Raw genomic sequence first — 22,589 nt, forward strand, 5'->3', positions numbered from 1 at the left:
TTAATGTTCATCTATAAGTTGTGCCTCCCTACTCTACAAGAGAGCCTGTATTGAATATTACTGGTGATCAGCGTTACACTTTCAAGCCTATATTCAAGTTGACTGGTTTTATGGTGACGCTCACCCGCTTGAATTTCCTCCTAACACTGAGAAACCTGTTATGATAGAAGAACAAGAGGAAATGAGCAGAAAATTGAGAAGATTAGAACTGGCTATGAAGAACTTGCAAGGACTTGGGGGTTACAAAAGTGTTTCATATAAGGACTTATGCATATTTCCAGGTGTCAACCTTCCTCCTGGCTTTAAAATGCCAAATTTTGAGAAATATGACGGACATGGGGACCAGTGGCATATTTGAAGAGCTATTATAACCAATTAAGAGGCGCTGGAGGGAAAGAAGAACTACTCATGGCTTATTTCGGGGAGAGTCTTTTAGGCCTAGCTTCGGAATGGTTTGTTGGCCAAGACATCGACAAGTGGATTAGTTGGGATGACCTAGCTAATGAATTTATGTAAAAATTTCAATACAATGTGGAGTTGATCCCTGACGAAAAATCCCTAACTAGTATGAAGAAGAAGAATACTGAAAGCTTCAGGGAGTATGCGATCAGATGGCGCGAACAAGTTGCTAGAGTGAAACCGCTAATGAAAGAAAGCAAAATAATGAAGATGTTTATTCAAGCGTAGGATGAAATATATTATCAACACTTGTTACCTGCATTGGGTAAGTCATTTATTGAGGTCTTTAAAATGGGGGAGATGATAGAAGAGGGAATTAAGACGGGTCGCATTGTGAGTTTTGCAACATTGAAAGTGACAACTCAAGCAATTCAAAAGGGTTCAGGAAGTATTGGGAAGACAAAGAATGAGGAAGTTGCATCTTCTATTGTAGTTGGACAGCGAGCACGGTCAAGAAGACCCCGTTGTCATCACTCTCAGGCTCAAACCCAATTTCATGCCTAAGCTCCACATAATCACTCCCAAAATCCATTATACTCTGCTCCTCCACCTCTATATCCAGTATATAACGCATAACCACATGTCATCTTACCCACAGTGGAATAAACCAACTCCTCAGAGTCGTCTTCTAACTCTACAAACATACCAAAACCCTCCTAACCTAATTTTTTATCCAAGCTAAATGATGAAATGAGGCAGAAGTCGAGAGATAGCTTCACACCAATTAGAGAGTCGTATGCCAGTTTATTTCAGAGATTGGTACAATAGGGCATGGGCACTCCTCTCCTTGGGTGCACTCTTAATCGGCGTTCAAGAAATTTTGATTCTAATGTACGATGTGCGTATCATTCTGATGCTCAGGGTCATAGTATTGAAGATTGTCGAGATTTGAAAAGAGAAATTAAAAAGATGATTCAAGATGGATCAATTATGGTGCAGAACATTGACAGTGAGAGAAGCTCTAGTCAGGTTGATATGCAAACCAGTGGCTAAGTTGTCAGGCTGAGCAATTGAGAAGTCACCCTCTCTTTGTTAGAAACAGGTCTGGTAGTTTGTTTTATTTTCTTTTCTGTTTTTACAATTATTTCAGGATTGTAGTTTGGGATCTATCTTGTTTTGTCCTTTTGTTGTTTAGGTTCAAACCCTTCTATCTTTTATTTCAACTAAATGAATTGTCCATTTTCCTTTGTGTTTTAAATATGTGTTGTTTGTTTGTTTTATTTATACAGTACATTTTATGTTGACTCTAGTGATATGACATGCTTGCGGAATTTTCAGCCAGATCTTAAAATCTAATTTAACCATGAAATATTGGATGAGAGCGCTAAAGTTAGGAGAAAACTCTGAGAAAATAGTACAGTGCTGCGATATTTGGTGACAAGTTCAAGCCTTCTTTGAAAATTAAGGCCATTTATTTTGAGAATCACAAAAATAACTTGGTCATCAATTGAAAGATATGTCTCAATTAGGTCAAACAGTGTCTGCGTGATCCTATCAAGAGAAATAGAAAGAAAATCAACTCCACGAAAGCATGAGTCATTCAAAGTGAGGGATGTACAACAAATGTGGAATTGTATGTTTGAAAAGTATAGAAAAAGAGGTGACACACATGCTCGGGGCAAGTTAGTGTTGTAAAACATGTCATAAGTGATGTTGATCGTGCACTTTCACATTGCATGCTATGTACTAGTATTTTCAAGGATTGATATGACGAAGATATTTTATTCTGCTATTCAAACATTGTGTTATTCTTTGTTTACCCCATTTGAGCCTTAGTGTTATTTTCTTTCATACCCCTCTTTTGGAATTAAGATAAAGCCAACAAAGCTCAAAAGAAAAGTATCGAGCAAGAGAATAGAGTCAGAATGTTTCAAAAAAAAAGGAAAAGAGAGAAAAATGTATCCACGAAGGAAGAAAAGAGTGTCAAGAAATTAGAGTCAGAAAAATCATAAATAAAAAGAGTAAAAAAAAAGAGAAAAAACAAGTCAGAATCAAGCAAAAAAAGAATAAGTTGCCAAAACTACGCATGACCTGATTCTCCTCTCTCGAGGTAAAATACGTAGGCTGCCCTACTAAGGGCTCGGTCCAACCAAATAAACAGTTTAGAGTCACCCAGTCAAAAGAAACTGGGGCATGAGTTAATCCTCATTGTTTGAGTCGATTCCAAAAGTTGTAAGTCTTACCCCACTTCAAGTGTCGTTTGGCCCCATGCCATCCTTTCTGTCACGCCCCAAAATCCCATCGGGCCGGACTGGCACCCGAAGCTGAGAAGGCCCAGGAGAACCCGTTCAAATACCTGTACTTTCACTTACATGTCACCAAAAATTGGACAGCACTTCGTTGCATATAGAAGGATCTAATTACCTGTATCAACACAACACGCACAAATATATATATATATATATATATATTTGGCCGTCGGGGCCACGACATATACAAATATAACATTACTATATAAACTTCCATGACTTTACCCTTCCTTATGTCTACAAAGCCTCTAGGATATACATGACATAACTAGGGTCGGGACAAACCCCCGCCCACACATGACTCCTGTACAATAACAAAATATAAGGAACCGACTCGGAAAGCTCCGAAGCAAACTGGAGCTCACCAACAACAGCTGTATGATCTGGCTCCTACTTGTGCTGTGTATGAGCTGAGGTACCTGTGCCTGCAGCATGAAATGCAGGTCCCCCGTGAGGGACGTCAGTACGAAATATGTACTGAGTATGTAAAGCTGTAAATAATCACATATGATATAGGAGCTCAATAGAAATCAGAAACAAGTGAATAAGTCGTAATAAGAGTGGACCACACTTACTAGAACTTGTGACAACCTGTACATTGTATTTATTCAATCACTTTACCTTCGTTCTTATCGTCTTTGTAAACATTACTGTACTGTACTGTGACCATTAGGATGCCTCCAGTACATATCAACTGGGATTGACCCATGCTAGGCTTATGCCCCTGGGATACCACCCATAAACACATAAATAGGGATCGACCCATGCTAGGCTTATGCCCCTGGGATACCACCCGATAAGAGAGAACTCCCATCACTTAGTTCAATTAATCTTTGAGATTGTTATTTCGGTCGCCTCCACATTTTTAATACTTTGAAACAATGATACATCAATAGGAACCAAGTAATAGACCTTCTATACAATAACGATGTAATAAAGACTCATTGGTACATCAACAATGTGTTTCAGAATCATCAATATCACAACAATGAAATAAGAGCCTTTTGGTATATCAATGAAACATTTTGACACTTTATAGAATGGAAACAACTTCGTTGGTAACGTAGAACAATACATGTTTTTGGACAACCTCGGAATCTTACTTGATGGAACATTGGTGTTTTCATGCCAAAGAACATTGTTAGAGTATGCTTTACATACCTCGTTGTAGATTCAGATACCAATTCAACACAACTTCCCGCCTTTACAAATCACTTATCTACAATGAAATGTTTGGCATCTAGTATTAGCAACCCAACACCACAATTCTCTTCCATAATTCCATACTACCAATATTTGCAAAACATTCCAAAAACCAACTTGAACAATAGGTTTATGTGTGTATATGTATATAATCATCATTTCAATACCACATCATCAATACTACATCATCACCCCAAATTCATTCACAATTTAACATAATCCCACCATGCACAAGAATAATCCAACATCATTTCCAATCATCTTTCAACAACAATCAAATAACATACTTCTTATGCTCACATGCATATATATATATATATATATATATATATATATATATACATATCCATATAAATAACACCAACATAATTTACATCCTTACCAAAAAAATGGCCCTTTTGATTTCGAAGTCCTGTTGGCACAAATAAGGGGTGCTTCTCGAAGCAATCAATTTGGATTTTCTACGGTTGAATCACAAGATAATTGGAGTTGAAATTTGGCTAGGGTTTCTTAGTTTTCAATAATGGATGATAAAATAATGGATATGAGGCTAATTCTATGTATATAATGACCAATTTTCGTTCAAGAGGTGATGGAAAATGACCATATTGCCCTTAAAAATTTAAGTAAATCCGAATCTGTCCATGGTGGACTGTTTTGATAGGCTAAAGTAAATCGGCCATAACTCTTTGCTCCGATATCGAATTTGGGTGAAATTGGTATCGTTAGAAAGATAATTCAAAGTTCTTTCATTTCATATAAATTAATCCACCCAGTTCGTCCTGTACAAGTAGTTATGATCGTTTGAAGTTGACCCTAAAAATCTATTTTGAGAGGCTGAAGTAAAACGAGTATAACTACTTACTCAAATGTTGGATTTGGATGAAACCAATTTCATTGGAAAGAAGACTCAAAGATCTTTCTTTTGATATGTGGTAGCTCTCCCAGTTCATTATATTGAGGGAGTTATGATCGTTCAAAGTTGACCCAAAAAACTGGCAGGCCTCAGTAGTTTTCCTGCACACTTTACTGTTCACATCCCGGCCACCGTTTTAAAGTTTCGAACGAGCTCGCTTATATCCGAAACTTATCCGTTTTTGGAAATCTTTATATCGTTGGAAAGCTTATTCAATAAACTTCGTATGGAACCATCGACGGGAAAATTCCGGTATAAATAAAGTCGATTCCTATACACCTATAATCAAACTATACACTTGAAACCATCTCAAAATAATCAATACTCATACTTAAACTCATATATACCTAACTTAGGATCAAAACATATACTCCAACACATATAACAATGGCTAATGCACGTAGTTAAGTACGGGGTGTTACACTTTCTTTCTAACCCTATCCAAAAGTCAAGTTACAACTAAAGAAAGACTTTCAGATCAATCTTTGAGGATGTTAAGGCTAAGCATGCAAGGGATAAGATGACGCATTTAGGAACTACTTGTCTTCCTCAGCATGAAAAATCAGGAAAGAAATAAAAATGAGAGAGTCGTATTGGTGAAAACGCTCACGGGCAGCGTAAGATGGTGGTAAGTTGAGAGAAATAAAGATAAGAAAGTCTTATCAATGAAAATCTATACCGGCACCGTAAGACGACTGTGAGTTTGGGATAGATAAAAATAAGAGAATCTCATTAGTGAAAAACCCTCACAAACACCATGAGGTAATGGTAAGCTGAGAGAAAGAAGGAAGCTTGTTGGCGAAAACCCTTCAAGGCGCCACTAGCCGAATGGGGTCTTAAATACAATTGACTAAAGGAAGCAACTCAGTTTCAAGGCTATTAACTCAACAACAATGGGTAGAAAGTTTGGATGAAAAAATCAAGCTGCTTAATCCAAAATGCATCGCATAATCATTAGTGTTGACTGTCATTTTTAGATGAATTTTTCGTTTCTTTGTTTCAAAAAGGGACATTCATTGTCTTTTCTTCCTTCTCTTTATTTTTATTTTATCTTTCTTGAGTCTGTTATCCAAATAAAAATTGTCATTTTTTTTCTTTTCTTGTCTTTGAATCAAGTCCGTGTCAAAACAAGTGAGAAAAGATTTCAAAACTGGCTACCAACTTCTTTAATTGCACAAAGCAAGAGAAAAGCTAGCGCATGAAAGAGACATGATTGTGAGCCGAAAAAAGGGCATGCAGAAAGTTTTGTCAAAGACAAGTCAGGGAACTCATGAAAATACCAGGGTTCAAAGGGTCTATCTGAGAAGCATGGCAAAACAGAGATACTGTGTTTGTTTCAGTCACTCTTAATAATCTGAGTGTGGGTCAATGATTCAACAAGTCAATGATATATACTAATGGCTGGAAGAAAGATTAAATGTGACGAGGGCAAGAGCGATCACCACGAAATCTAAAGCCACAAACCAGCCACCATGCTTTAAACTCACAAGTTTTCTTTGATGAAAGAGGTAACATATTACATTCAAAGCAAGGACTTCAAAGCGTAAATATCAAGGGATGCAATGCATCACTTTCACAAATGCAGAAAGAAATGTTGATGCACAGGTTTAATAGTCAAATCATGGTAAAATTCACCATTCTATATCCCTCGGAGATGCACTTTCTTGTCTAGGGAGTTTAGTTTTTATTTGTTAGGTGATACACTTCTTAAATTAAACCTTTACTCCTAGAAGACGTACCTTTTAGTCGAGTCATTCCTTTTGATTCCTATAAGACGTACCTTTTAGCCGAGTCATTCCCTTTAACCCCTAGAAGACATATCTTTTAGTCGAGTCATTCCCTTTGATTCCTATAAGACGTACCTTTTAGTCGAGTCATTCTTCTTGACCCCTAGAAGATGTACCCTTTAGTCGAGTCATTCCCTTTGATTCCTATAAGACGTACCTTTTAGTCGAGTCATTCCCCCTTGATTCCTATAAGACGTACCTTTTAGTCGAGTCATTCCCTTTGATTCCTATAAGATGTAACTTTTAATTAAGTCATTCCCCTTGACCCCTAGAAGACGTACCTTTTAGTCGAGTCATTCCCTTTGATTTCTATAAGACGTACCTTTTAGTCAAGTCATTCCCCTTGACCCCTAGAAGACGTACCTTTTAGTCGAGTCATTCCCTTTGATTCCTATAAGACGTACCTTTTAGTTGAGTCATTTCCCTTGACCCCTAGAAGACGTGCCTTTTATTCAAGTCATTCCCCTTGATTCCTATAAGGCGTACATTTTAGTCGAGTCATTCCCCTTGATTCTTATAAGACGTACCTTTTAGTCGAGTCATTCCCCTTGATTCCTAGAAGACATACCTTTTTGTCGAGTCATTCCCTTTAATTCCTATAATACGTACCTTTTAGTCGAGTCATCCCCCTTGATTCCTATAAGACGTACCTTTTAGTCCAGTCATTCTCCTTGATTCCTAATGAGGTGACTTTCACAAAAGTCCTTTAATGATAAACTGGGGCAAAATTTAATTCTTGTGTTTGGAACTTCACTTTTCTAATAAATAAAATCTCTTTATAATAATCTTTGTTTGGGATAATTTTCTTTTTAGTTTTAATGTGATTTCAGGAGCCCACCTGAAGAATAGGGTGAATAAATAAAAAGTCAAGCAAAATGGTGAAAATTTTAAAGTCAAGTAACAGGGCGAATAAGCTGAAAGTCAAACAACAAGATGAAGAAGTTGAAAGTCAAGCAACAAGGCGAAGAAATTGCAAGTTAGGAGCCCGACTGAAGAATAGGGTGATGAAACTCAAGTCAAGAGTCCAAAATAAACTGCATAGATAGGATTTTTGTAATTTCATTTATGTTTTTAACTTATAATTTTCATTTTTGATGTAATAACAGAGCCGCAGACCGAAACCTCGACGGGACCTCACTCGACCCTCCAACTTGGTTGTCCTTCTTCCTTTTGTTTCTTTCTTTTGAATAATGGTCGGGTTAAAATTCTGTCTCGTTGTCTACTTCTTTGTATGAAAACACTTTGTGTTTACATGCAAAGAGGGGCATGATGTAGACACATAATTTTGTCCCTCCCCGAGAGCAGTTTTTTTATTTTTTACCTTATCCTACCGTGTACCCTCACCCATGTGATTATATCCCACAAAAATACAAAAAATAACAACCCTATCCTAACCAACTTTACACCTCATCCTAACAAACTACCCCACCTACCTACATACCTCTTTCCCTTCACGTTTTTCCTTAGGTTATCCCATAATAGAACAAAAAAATAAAAAAGAGGACCACCGCATTCATTAAAGAAGGAGGAAGAAAGGAAACACACCCATCTGACTTTCACTCAAAAATCCCACACACCCATATACACTACACACTCTCAATTTCACCGAAAGACAGCCATTAATGCACCCAATTAACAACAGATGCACAAACACACAAAAATGGAGTGAGGGTGAAGCGAGGTCGAGAGAAAATCGAGAGAAAGAGGGGATCAAACCAGAAATAGTGAGATTCGAGGTTGAGAGATAAAAATAGAAAGGAAAATTTGAGAGAGAAATTTGGACAAGTTTTCACCGGAAACTTCATCGCTAAAGATCGCATCTTCGTTTCCAGTTACTGCCGAGCTTACCGAAGCTCAGACGTAGCAAAGGGTCCTCATTTTTCAGTTCAAAATCCACCGAAAGACACCTAGTCGCTGTCCTGTTACTGTTCCGATGGGTCCACCAAATTTTCGAACTCACTAACTCTATTATTGCAATTTCCATTTTGGTTCATCGAGCTCGGTACTTGTTTTGGGATTTAACTTCGATTTCAGTTTTGGGTTAGTATTTCTCACAATTTGAGTTGGTTTTGTTTTGTTGTTGAGTCTGGGTTCGAACCAAATTTTTTGATTGCGGTTTTCGATATCGAGTTGGTCGAGTTTGGTGTTGTCGGGGTCCTGCTCATTGGTCGAGGTTCAATTCGAGGATTCGGAATGCAAATTTCTTCTGTTCATTTAAATAATATTTGAATTCGAAAGCTTCATTTGAGATCTAATTCTCTCCTCTCTCTCTATTTATTTTAATTTTAGTGTGATTGTGGATGTGATTCGATATCTTTATTCTATTTGTTTGGATGATTTGGGTGACTTTGGATGTTGTTTGCTTTTGAATAATTGCTCTCGATGTTAAATGTGATGACAATTTGAGTTTAAGATTGTATTAAACATGAAATAGGGATAGGAATCAAAAATTAATAAAGTTGAACGTTGGTTAGTTTAACCCATTGATTGTTGTTGATTGGAAACAGATGTTAATTTGGACGAATCCGATAGTATCATGTTTAGGTCAAAACGGGTAGGCAATAGTAGGCTCGGGTAGGCAAATTTAGAATTTGTGTTTTTGTTGAATGTTTGAAATTTTATTGAATGGTTTGGTTTTCTCGCATTGAAAAGATGTATTCATTTGGCCGGGGAATGTCCCGAGGTTTCATGTATTTACTCACCGGGGAATGCCCCGATGTATTATGTCTTCGAAGAAGGTTCGTGATCAAGGCCCGAGGCATCGGGTAAAGCACGGGAACGTAGTTCGGGATTAGTGTAGGTTAGAATATGATTTATTTTTTCGCATTTTTTATTTTTGGATTGTATAATTGGACCGAACACTATATTTTGGATTTGTTTTGTTTCGTGTGTTTGATTGATTATTTTATGTGGTTTATACATTTTATAATATCAAATTAGCCGATACGCTCCACCAAGCGACCGTGGTTGAATCACGGGATTGAGGGATGCCTATCCCCTTCCCTTCGGTCAACAGAATTCCTTAACTGAAATCTCTGTTCGTGAATCAGTTTTTGAGTCAAACTATTTTGAAAAAGGATTTCCAAAGGTGACTTGGCACACCCGATTTATGCCAAGTGACCACTTTGAGTTTTGAATAAAAATGTAAATAATCCTTTTTCGAAATAAATTTTCAAGTTTTTGTCACTTTAATAATGAAAATCCTTTCAAACCTTACAATATTTTTTTTTATTGAAAATGGGGTGTGACACCTATTAAAAGAAGGGTATAAAAATGACTCAATTTGTCCTTATGTCTTTATTAAAAGGTTTGGATATGAATTTGTCATACTAGTTGTATATGTTGATGACTTGAATATCATTGGAACTCTTGATGAGCTTCCAAAGACAGTAGAATGTTTGAAAAGAAAGTTTTAAATGAAAGACCTCGGAAAGACAAAATTTTGTCTTGATCTACAATTGAACATTTTACGAATGGGATCTTTGTCTATCAATCCACATATACTGAAAATATTTTAAAGAGATTTTATATAGATAAAGCACATTCATTTAGTACCCCGATGGTTGTGAGATTACTTGATATTAATAAAGATTCATTTCGACCTCATGAAAATGATGAAGAACTTTTTGGTGCTGAAATACCATATCTTAGTGCAATTGAGACATTAATGTATCTTGCTAGTAATTCATGACCAGATATATCTTTTGTTGTAAATTTATTAGCAAGATTTAGTTCTTCCCCAACACGAAGACATTGGAATGACATTAAGCATATATTTAGATATCTCTGAGGAACTATTGACACGAGACTATTTTACTCAAATGAGTATGATTCACAATTAATTGGTTATGCAGATGGAGGATATTTGTCTAACCCATATAAAAGTTGATCTCAGATAGGTCATTTATTTACATGTGAAGGTACAGTTATATCATGGCGTTTAACAAAATAAACTATGATTCTTACATCTTCAAATCATGTAGAGATAATAGTCATTCATGAAGCAAGTCGAGAATGCATCTGATTGAGGTCAATAACTCAATACATTCAGGAAAAATGTGACCTTATTTGAAAAAAATATTCCAACAATATTGTATGGAGACAATGTCGCATGCATAGCTCAATTAAGAGGATGATACATCAAAGGAGACAGAACAAAATATATTTCACCAAAATTATTCTTTACTCATGATCTTCAAAAAACGGGTGAAATAGATGTTCAACAATTTCATTCAAACGATAATCTAGAAGATATATTCACTAAAGCATTGCCAACATCAACCTTTGAGAAGTTGAGATACAAGATTAGGATGCATCGTCTTCTAGATATTAAGTAATGTTTTTATCAGGAAGAGTAAATACGCGTTGTACTCTTTTCCCTTAATCAAGATTTTATCTCACTGGATTTTCCTAATAAGGTTTTTAATGAGGCAACAAACAATGCGTATTACAAACAGCTATGTACATCTTATTTCCTTTAGAATTTTTTTTTCACATGAACAACCAAGGGGGAGTATTGTAAATAAGTTATTTCTTTTGTGGATGTTCACATACTACATATACTATTGTAGCATATCAAGAAGTTATTTTTTTTGTGGATGTATTTTCACATACTACACATACTATTGCCCATAAAAGACATTGCATACTATATTGTAAAAAACACACAAAAAAATGAAGTTATTTTCTATATCTATAGGTCTCTCTATCCCTCATTTTTTGTTTTAGTTTATTGTAGTGTATTTATTTTCAACATATTGTAATTTTTTCATTGCATGTTCTTTCTTTTTTTAGAATGTATAAAATCATTGTGATTCAAGCATCTATCTTTGTATTACTGCAGTTAAAAGATCAAGATTTCACCCGCAACATTCAAGTAGGATAGAATCAGGTTTAGCAAGAATAATTGTGATTGAATCGTGAATAAAACTACAAATCTCATATTTTTCATTTCGTAATTAAGATGAACTTTATAGTGAAAATTACAATTTATATCAACAAAAAAATAGTGATTTTTTCCCACCTATCAGCCTATTATTTTTTTTTAGAATAAATGACTAAAAATGGGGGGCTTAACCCTGGCCATAGCTCGAAAGATGGGGAGCAGTTGATAATGGTACAGGGCTTGGGGGGATAGTGGAGATGCTAACAGTATGTGAGATACGGCACCAAAGTGCATTAGGAAAGTAATTCAAAATATTTTAGGGTTCTCGAAGGGTGACATTGAACATTGAGGGAATTGGTGAAGAAATGGAGCAGTCTAAGAAAAGGTGAAAGAAGGTTGTTTATGAAGAATTGACCCTAAAGAGTAAAGATGAAGAGTAAAAGTTAAATACCGAGAGGTATAAAGTGGTAAAATTAACAATTACGGCAACTCAACAATGTTTCAATGTCCATATGAAGAACTACAAAACAAAGGTGGTATAGAAAGTTATACAGAATTCACAAGGCAAAAGATAGAAGGGTCATAGATCTGGACCAGGTGAAGTTCATCAAATTAAGTTAAAAAGGACAAATTATTGATGAAAGAGGTATATATCAGATAAAGGTGACAGACATATTTTTATAAACTATTGACTAGAGAAATAGACGTGAATATTGTGATGGACAATTAAAAACATACTAACAGTCATTAAGTTTTTGTGGATTGTCGAAATATTGAGTTTGAGGGTGTTACAAAAGTTATCTGTAATGGGAAAGGCGTCCGATTTAGATAAGATATATATGAATGGAAGAAACAAGTAAAACATGATTGAGTGACGCTCTAACTTGTTTAACATCATTTTTAGAATGTCTATATGTTGAAAAAATAGAGGTGGAGTACAATGATCCCACTATACGAAAACAGGAATGTATTTAGAATTGCAACATTACTACGGTATTAAGTTGTTGAGTCATACAATAAAAGTTTGGGAGAGAATAGTTGAGAAGAGGGTGAGGAGCGGTATGTCTGTCCCTAAAAATCAATTTGTATTCATGTCGGAGCGTTCAGCTATAAAAGTCATTCATCTAATAAGGAGCTTGATATAGATAGGAGAGAAAGATTCACATATGGTGTTCGTTGACTTTGAAAAAACACATGACAAAGTACTTTTAGGATTCTATGAAGATGTTTGAAAGCTAAACGTGTATCGATAACTTACATTATGACAATTTAGAACGCGTATAATAGATTCAAGACTCGAGTGAAGACAGTGGGCGAAAACTCAAAGCACTTTCAGTCATAATAAAGCTGCACCACATATTAACTCACATCTCGTCTGTGTTCAAACAAACACGACATATTTAAACGGTGTGTCATGGTGTATATTGTCTACATATGACATAATTTTGATTGACAAGACACGCAATGAGTGAATGATCAAATTGAAATTTGGAGATAGATCTTGAAATATAAAGGGGTTTGACTGGAGCAGGTCCAAGACACTCTACTTGAAGTATAAATTCAATGGCTAAAACTCATGAGTCAGTTATGAATGTAATGATTGACACACAAGTTATCTCTAAGAGAAGAAGTTTCACGTATCTTGAATCTATAATTTCAAAAGTATCAAAAACTATTTCCACATTAAATTAACCGCAAGAATTCAAAAATAACTTTTATAATTTTCAAATAATATTATTTTACTTTTAAGAATAAAAATTATATTTTTTAAATACACATAATTTTCATGATCAAATGCCCCCAATTTTTTTAGACTCGATGACATGGTCTGCCAAAAGCCATGTTATCTTTCCAGACCTACCAAAAATCTCTTGTTTTTATTTTCATTCCAAAAAATTGCATATATTTATGTTCACTTTCTCCTTCATATTTTTGTTTCCACATTTTTTTTTGTTAATATATTAGGCAAAATTGACCTTATGCCCCAAATGTGACAAATCCATCGCCAACATAGGTTGTGGTGCAGCGGATGGAGCAGCTTCACCCTTAATCAGAGGTTGAGGATTCGACTCTGGGCATGGAGAAAAATCTGTTAGGAGCACTACCCTCGAATGGGGCCTTACCTGACACGAATCTAAATTAGTCGAACTCCAATGTGGATATCGAACACCGAATGAGAAATAAAAAAAGAAAAACAAATCCACCACTCAACTATTGGCCCTCATAGGGGCGTCCAGCCCACCCCCACCACAAATCTGGCAAAACAGAGACCAATTTTCGGGAAGGCATTTTGCTGTAGTTCAACTATTTGGCTTTTGCATTTTTAATTCTTCCAGCAAATGGCTAAAAAAGATATAAATTTTTTTTTCTCGTCTTATCCATTATCCCGTGGTTAATATTTGAGTTGTTCAATTGTGCTCCCACCGTTATCTTAACCTAGCCTGGATTAATTTAATTGTAAAACAAGTATTTTGTAACTCAGTAATTTGTTATTAAAAATTATTAGGAACATAATAGTAATATGAAAAATCCAAATGACGAGTAGGAAAGTTTAATATTTTAAGATAAAGTGTTATCAAGCTAAAATTTTTGAAGTAATATCAAGCTAAAAATTTACAAAAGGTTAAAAAATTATTTCTCCGTATTTTCTGTTTCCACATTTTCTTTTCCAATTAACAGAAATGAGGCAGCACAATTACCTTAATGCCCAAGTGCGACAAATCCACCCCTCAACCATTGGTTCTCATAGTCCCCCCCGTACCCCCGACCCCACCACAAATCTGGCAAATCAGGGACCAAGTTTCAGAAATTCATTTTCGTTCAAGTTCAAATTGGCTTTCGCCTTTTCAAATCTTCCAGTAATAAGCAACTTCTCAGTTGTCTCATTTTTATGAAACTTTGAAGAGAAAACTATGGCCTCTTCTTTCTCAAACATCGGTGCCATTTGCAAACTTCCATCAGCTCCTTCTATTAGTAGTATTAGTAGAGCTCTCTTTCCTACTACTCTATGCAGTTACAGTCATTCACGAATCTCTCGCCCTCGGTCAGTATTACTCGATTTACCTCAACTTATAATACTCTTTTATTCATGATTTTTTATAAGCTTTATTTATCTCTCTTTTAGGTGTTATGAGTTTTGGATTCTAGTCCTTTAGTATCAGTTTGGTACGCAGACTAAATTATTTGGATTAAAGTCCTGGACTAATTTATCCTACCTGGGAGATGGGATAAAATAATATAAGTTGGACGGGATAAGGTGGAATATCTCACGATTAAGACTCGGATAAAATTATACTGCATTTGATTATCAACTAAATGTGTATAAATTTGATTCTAGGGTTAATCGTGGGATATTCAACCTTATCTCGCGTACCAAATGACTTATTAAAGTTAGTGGATTCTAAGTTAATGATTTGCACGTATTCAGTAGATTTTCATATATACAAGGTTTGGATCAAAGTAACTGGGTTTGGAAGAATTAGCTCCGCTTGCTGCTATGACTAAAACGAAAAATCATGCTGCTTCAGGAAAGAGAAGAAAGTACTATTCAACACCTAACCTAAATAATAGCATAATCTATTTTCTTATAGAGTTATAGGGGCAGGCTTCTCATTCCTCAAATGTTACACCAGATATTTACTTTAGGAGGTCTTAGTGGACAAGTGAGGCTTGCTAAAGCGGTTGAGCTTCGAGCAGGCTGGAGGGCAAGTGGGAACACTGGTAATCCTCTTGATGAGTCTGGGTGGGGAAAAAGGAGATTTTAATGAAAACATTTATCATTTGATCTATTACTCCCCCGACCCAATTTATGTGAAGGTGTTTAGAGTACGAGGGTCAAAATACTTAATTTTGACTATGAATTCGGGCATAAATTCTTCAAATATTTTTTTAAAATTTACATATTTGGAAACTACACAAAAAATACAACAAGTCGATATAGCTATTGATTCAAAAAGTTTAAGAAGATTATAGTCAAAGAAAATTTTGTTTGGCTCCTTAAATAGTAACATCGTCACATAAATTGGGACGGAGAGAGCACAAAATGATCCACATAAATATACATGACCATGCTGTTCCAAATCAATCAATCGGTGAACCAAATACTCAAATTAGTTGGGAATAGTCATTTTGCATTTTTAACGTCCATTTCCTTAAGAGGATTCATCATCATTATACTATAACCTTCTTCCTTTCTCTGATCTTGAGGCTATGCAGAACTCGCACATCTGGAGTTGGTTTTCAAAATTCTAACAAAGTTGAATAATGCAGATAATAGTATTAGAATTTCAACTTTAAAAAAGAAGACAAAGCAAACTAAGACTTGATATTGTCAGTTAATATGGAAATAAAATAGTGATCATTCAGTTTGTTAATTATTTACCATTGCAAAATGCTGGCATTCATGTTCCGGGATGAACTTTTGATTTTTTTAGTTCCTTTTTATCCATGATTGATGTTTTTTTTCATTCATTTTGTCCACAGCACAAGTTGTGCTGTAAAAGTGAGATATGTACACCTGCACAGAAACTATATTCTTTGAAGTCTAATCTAGTTTTCTGAAAACTGGATTAAGTTTTACAGTAAAGCTGTATGGGCAGTATTTGCGATTTCTCCACTTTTCCTGTGTTTTTAACTGTTGAAATTTTCTTTGGGCTGATCAGATATCTAGCCTAATATGCTTTCGATGTTTCTCTTCTTTTTAGTTCTCGCAGACTTTGTATCATCAGAAGCAGTTATGCCGGAGCTGTTAGAGAGAATCCTAACTCAGATGCAATCGATGTTGTAGCAGATGTGAAGACTGAACGAGTATTACTTCATGACTTAAGCATCTTCTTTTCTCCATTTATGATCAAAATCCATTTACAACTGTCTCAATTTCAGCAACTAGATGTCATTCACTTTTTTTTCCCAACAGATTGTAGTTATAGGAGGCAGCGGCTTTGTTGGCTCTGCAATTTGCAAGGCTGCAGTTTCAAGGGGTATAGAAGTCATAAGTCTGAGCAGGTGTTTGTAATATCTGACTGAACAGTTCAATAGGGATTTCAATTATTAAAATGACTCTTTACTTATTGGTGTGACAGTTCTTAAACATTTTCTATTGATTCATAAGGATCCATACAATTGCTGTATCCTCTTATACTGTTTTTCTATTATGGGTTCTCAAATTTTAGTTTTTTCCTACACAGGTCGGGGCGTCCCTCTTACTCAGGCTCATGGGTAGATCAAGTCACTTGGATGACAGGCAGGTTCATTTCTTTATCATACCTTGAGTGGGTTGACAATGAACAAGTGAAAAATTTACATGGGTGAAAAAAATGTGGAAGTTGGTTTTCAGGCCCTCTTTCTGATGAAAGCCATTATAGTTTGTTGAGAATAGATACTGCATTTCTTTAATTTTTGGTTGTTGTGTGTGGTGGGGAGATGCGTCTTCTGAAAAAAGTACCTACTAGAGATAATGGAAGACTCTCCTGCCACACTAAATAACGGAAAGATTAATCTACTGAAGCTCATCATGGGTCTAAAAGTGGGAAGCCATGTGGTCTCCTGCTGCCTTACCTAAGGTGACAGGTACCTGCATAACCAGTGTTTATGTTTTATCCAATCAAGCTGGAAAGGAGACAATTGCTGATCATTTTTGGCAGGTCAGTTAAGAGGACCTGAAGAGTCTAGCAACTTTCCTAAAAAGTAACCGTCACTAGAAAAAGTTCAATTTACCCTTAAAGATGAATGGGGGGCAGAGTCTGTTTAGCAACCATTTAAAAGACCAAATCTAATAAGTCTATTATTCATGCTATGATCAATTCGTGAATCACAATTTGGAAAACATAGAGGATTAGCTAGTGATAGCCAATAAAAAAGAAAAGAAGAAGAAAGAACAGAATAATGCCTTTCTAGCCTAAAAGTCAGAACACTTGTCCAAAACTGGCTATTCAATCTTTGTCATAGCCCATAGGCGAAGATTTACAGAAGGACCAAGTTGTAAAGTTCCTTCAAACAATATGAATCCTGAACCAAACAAGAGCAAAGAAGTGCCAAGAATCTAGAAGTATTGGATTGTTTTTCCTAGTCTGGTCATTATGGTTGTATCCAAACTTGAAAGATGATCCAGGTAATACTAACAGATGTTATCTTTGGTGGTGTAGTTTTGACTTTTGGCTATAATCTTTTTCTGATAGTTTTTCACCCAATCCAGATTACTCATATGATCATCATATCCTGCAGGAGATGTTTTCTATGCAAACTGGGATGAACTACTTGTTGGGGTTACTGCAGTTGTTTCAACTTTGGGAGGTTTTGGTTCTGACGAACAAATGCAGAGGATCAATGGTGAAGCTAATGTTGTGGTTGTCAATGCTGCTAAAGATTATGGTCAGTAGCTTTCATTTTATTATATGAGCAATCTGTAAAGCTGAAGTGACCTTTAAAAGAATAAAGATAAGCGTTGTTTTTCATTGTCAAGTGATAAATTTTTTGTGGTTGATTGTTTTGCCAGGGCTCATCTTCTCTGTTCATTTTGACTTTAACTTGCAAAATAAATAATGAATCACTTATGTGATGCATCCCTGTGAGAAGTGTGAGGCATGGTTGACTCCATTACCAATTTAGCTCAGAGTTAAAGATACACGTTGCTTGAATAAAATGCTGCTAAAAAATTATTTCTCGTTTTTTAAGCATTAAAGAGCAGAAAATTCTGCTTCCGTCGCTTCTAATTCATTAACATTTACCCGCTGAAGGGAAAGCTGAATCCATCCAAAGATTGAAATAAAATACTTGATTGTAGGCTATGCATGACGTAAATGCTATAATAGATATTTTCCTTTTCTCTTTTGCTGGCTTGGTGCTCGTCTGTTTATTAATAAATCTAGCCGTACTTATCAAACAACCATTACTACGCCTTAATCTCAAACTAGTTGGGATTGGCTGTATAAAACTTCATGATCGTTTTTGCTTCATTTAGACCTGTTTCATTCCAGTATTTAATAATTTGGGATCGTCTAAAACAGACGCTCTCTACATTTTGCACTGATGTACAAAAGCATACAAAGATTGAAAAGATTCCCAGCAAATTTGGACCTAATGTAAAATTGCCAACACGACTAAGTACTAATCCTAACTAGGTCGTATTGTCATCTACATGGATGCTTTGCTTCCTTATTATTCTTTTTTTCACCAAGTCTGCATAGATTTCTAGAGATTGTATGTCTTCGGGGACAACTTTTTTCATGTTATTTTAGGTCTCTTCTTCCTCTTTGTTATGTGTGATGTGTCACACCTATAGTGGTGCATTTGGAGGTATACACAAAACATATCAAACCAAAGCCTCTCATTTTATCATTGTTTTTCCATTTTCTGAAGAATGTAAACGTTTTTATAAAGTGGGCAACTTGCGTGCCACAAAAATACAGATCTTAAAACAAAAAAGGAGAAGTAGAATGTTTGTACGATTTCTGTTCTGTATTTTTTGGGTCTGCTTACAGAGAAAGCATAAGTTGGTAAGTTTTTGAGTTTCTTTGGTGGTACTCTTAGGTTGGTATAGAAGTGTTCCATATTTGATAATCACCTACTTTGTTGCTCTTCCTGACATTTTTTTTCCTCGTGGAAATGACCTCAAAAACTATTTTACTTGGACTAATCCTCCATTTTGAGAAGCAACTCAGGGTTGATTACTCTGATATTGGGTGGTATAGACTGACAGGACATTGTTTAGTGTCCTAGTAGGAAAGCAATTTCATTCACTTGAGACAAGTGCAATGCTTATTATTATCTTTCACGCTCAAGGTTTGGCCATTTCATCTTACGCCTTTACTTTGCGTGCATAATTATTTTGCAATTATAAACAGAATGGTGCTGCTTTGAGGTGTTTGAGAACAACTTTATGGCAGATTTAACTAGTCTTTTTGCACACCACATTATCATTGTTCCCTTGTTTCTGCATGACTACTCATGTCAAGTGTTGGATTTATAGTAGTTCAATGTAAATTACATTATATCTTTTGTTATTTGCAGGGATCCCTAAGTTCATATTGATTTCTGTGCATGATTACAATCTACCATCATTCCTCCTTCAATCAGGCTACTTCAAAGGGAAAAGAAGAGCAGAATCAGAAGTTCTTTCCAAATTCCCCAGCTCAGGTACTCCACAAGAAGTTTACTTCTCATTGTTTGCACCTGGTTGTCTGAAGCTTACGGTTCTAAAAATTATTCTTTGAAATTATTGTGTACATCAGCACCATGTCTGCAGCAGTTTGATAATAAGAAAAAGGAAAGAATATTTAAACACGGACAAATACCAGCCCTGCTCGGGCTTCTCCGTTCTGGGGTTTCATCTCCTGGAAAGTATCTCAAAGCATATAAGAACTTGAAGTTGTGGATTAAAGCTATGCGCTATATGACGTGCTTTCAACTGTTACTAATTGTTGACCATGAACTACTGACCAAAAGAAAAAAAAGAAAAAAGAAATCTTGTTGTCGACCTAAACTAGTGCAGCAACAATGTTTTGGTAGTTACATACTTATATTTCTCACTGAAATTTAACAGGTGTTGTTCTTAGACCTGCCTTTATATATGGGAAGAGGAAAGTTAACGGCGTTGAGATCCCATTAGATTTGATTGGAGAACCTGTCGAAAAATTATTACGTGCAACAGAAAGCTTCATTAAACCACTGAATTCGCTGCCAGCATCCGATTTAGTTCTAGCCCCTCCTGTTAGCGTGGATGATGTTGCTTATGCAGTGATAAATGCTATTAAGGATGACGACTGTTTTGGCATTTTTACCATCGAACAAATCAAAGAAGCAGCAGCAGGAGTTAAAGTGTAAAAGGTTCACATCTTGTAACAAATTATTTATGTAGAATATGTACTTCTGTCATACAAACTCTTGCTTATGATATCCTGAGCAGTGTAAAGTATAGATAGTGTACCTTTTGATGCTAAAATAGCTGCGAACGCAGAAATAGTATTACCCTACTTCATCCTATATCTCACCTTCTCTTCCGTAAGAGGAGCAAAGCAATGCTCAACCTTGCATAACATCATGAGTTTGTGATTGAAATCAAAGCATAATTGAATATTTCAATAGATGGCTAATCGTGTATTACATCAAACCTTGTCGAAGAGAGACCTCTTAAGGTTACTAGATGTGCATTCTGGATTTTGCAGTATATATAATGAACCAGCAGAAGGAAAACTTTCCAATGTTTTGTTGATCTGGTTGGAAGAGAACCTGGAAATTAGTAAATAGATAGGAATTCTGCGCCTCTTTTCAGTATTTGCATGTCTTATTTAGGTACTTGAACTGATATCTACAATAGATTCTATAATGTTTTTCATCCTAAAAAATGGTTGAAAATCCAGAATTTCAGTAAATATATCTGAATTCTGCTAATCTTTTCAGTACATGCATGTCTTATTTAGGTATTTCCCGAAAGAAATCTACAAAAAATTCTATAATGTTTCTTCCTAAAAAATGGTTTCACTCCTATTGCAAAAACTTTTGAAATCATACGATGCCAATGTCACGCTGAACCTTTTACTAATGAGAAACGCATAATATTACAACAAGAGATTCTCAACTGACGTTGTAATGGAAAATTTCTGCAAACTAACAAGGAGATTCCAAATCATCTAAGAAAATAAGGAAAACAAAAATTTAGTTCAACACCTGACATGCAGGTTAGGCGCACGGTCACAAGTTGAATCTCACGGCAAACCAGAAGTCTGGTATTTAAGTGAAGGGTAGAGTGCGGATTCATTATCCACCATCTTGTTTCAAACCATGCGCTTAGATGTCTCATCTTTGTGTTGTGCTAGATTGAGATGCAATTTGAACCCAAGCAAACTCCTCCTTGTAAGCTACATTTCCATCACACGACGATTCACAGGTGTATACAGCAATAGTAGGCCAGTCAAGAGATTGTGCATCATTTTCCACACCAAAATAATAAGAGTATTTGTGGTAAAACCTGGAAGCAACAGAGAAAACAAGCATAAATCGAATAGCCACTGGCTAGACTTGTAAGCAGAGCAAAAGCTTCATTTTATTGGAAACTCAAAAGTCCTCTGGCCGCAACAATAGTTGCACTTAGGTATGTCAGCCTTTGATGGCTGGCCACTTGACGTTGGCCATAATGGTTTTGCGACAGCATCTCTGTAATACCTATTTTCCAAGATAATGTTTGAATCTCAGTGACAATGCATGCAATCATAATTCTTGGGGGACTACAAAGAAGGTGGCTGCAGTGATTTATCTATGCATGTGTAGTGTTTTTTCAGAATTAAAAAAAGGAGCAAGTACTTCAATCACCTTAATACTTGCTCAGGGGTCCGAGATATCCTCTCCTGGAAAGATGCCCAACTCTTCTTATCATCTTCCCCCTGTTGTAAAAACAATTATGTGAAGTTGAAAATTACAATTGATATTTCCATTAATCACTAGAATAGCCTTGCATAGCCCAAAACTGTCCATAAGTGCCTCAATTGATTCATCCACTTGGCTTGAAGAGATCAACAAGTTCACTTGTCCATTATCATCAGAAACCTTATCCTCACATTCATCAGTAATTGCAATCTCATATTCTGGGCAGAGACCGTTGCTTGCAACTGTTCGAGGATTAAAATCTCCATTAACTTCTCATGCAGTGATATTCTAAATATATAACATGCTTCCCGTGTTTCTAGTATCATATCAGTCGAGTAAGATTTAAAACAAGCATCTACTACCCTTACCTTCTTGCACCCCCCTAAGAGTCCTATTATTACTAGGTTCAGATGCATCCTGAGAAATGCTTGAGGGTAAGCAGCGTCTTTTATGACCTGATTTCCGATGGACAGCCTGCAAATTGGATTCATTTAGTTAAACTCCCATCCTAATAGAAAGGAGCAAAGGAAGCACCGTTGCAGACCTGGTGTTTCTCAGAGCAGTAATGTACTCTTCGGCAACTACCACATACTTTATCTCCTCTCCAGGTACCACACCAGCCACAAAGAACAGCTGAGAAATGCAAGACAGGATGTATTACAAAATGTCCAGGACATCTATGTATAAATATTTTAATATGATCAATTAATACGGAGTTGAAAGAAAAGGAA

At 35.9% G+C, this 22,589-nt stretch overlaps 2 protein-coding genes across 3 annotated transcripts in view; one reads left to right on the forward strand and one right to left on the reverse strand.

The window, feature by feature from the left end:
- The first annotated feature begins 14,208 nt into the window (after positions 1-14,208).
- On the forward strand, positions 14,209-20,478 carry LOC107871028 (uncharacterized protein At1g32220, chloroplastic). 2 transcript variants are annotated; one of them, XM_016717812.2, is made up of 7 exons: positions 14,209-14,542; positions 16,203-16,305; positions 16,415-16,503; positions 16,686-16,741; positions 17,722-17,868; positions 19,507-19,632; positions 20,039-20,478. In XM_016717812.2, the coding sequence occupies exons 1-7, from the start codon at positions 14,412-14,414 to the stop codon at positions 20,317-20,319; spliced, it is 933 nt and encodes a 310-aa protein (XP_016573298.2). In that variant the 5' UTR covers positions 14,209-14,411; the 3' UTR covers positions 20,320-20,478. The 2 variants fall into 2 exon arrangements, with proteins under 2 accessions (XP_016573298.2, XP_016573305.2); XM_016717819.2 differs by having other exon boundaries at positions 14,267-14,542; positions 16,212-16,305.
- A 475-nt stretch (positions 20,479-20,953) lies between these two features.
- LOC107874138 overlaps positions 20,954-22,589 on the reverse strand; it is a 7,216-nt gene continuing 5,580 nt past the window's right edge. The window contains exons 3-6 of the mRNA XM_047410164.1: positions 22,403-22,535; positions 22,227-22,332; positions 21,805-22,100; positions 20,954-21,463 (exon numbers count right to left, since the gene is read on the reverse strand). Of these exons, the coding sequence (XP_047266120.1) occupies positions 21,865-22,100; positions 22,227-22,332; positions 22,403-22,535 (475 nt within the window). The 3' untranslated portion in view covers positions 20,954-21,463; positions 21,805-21,864. The remainder of the gene's footprint in view (positions 21,464-21,804; positions 22,101-22,226; positions 22,333-22,402; positions 22,536-22,589) is intronic.

Source organism: Capsicum annuum, chromosome 1 (assembly GCF_002878395.1).
Source record: "Capsicum annuum cultivar UCD-10X-F1 chromosome 1, UCD10Xv1.1, whole genome shotgun sequence".
Taxonomy (NCBI): Eukaryota; Viridiplantae; Streptophyta; class Magnoliopsida; order Solanales; family Solanaceae; genus Capsicum; species Capsicum annuum.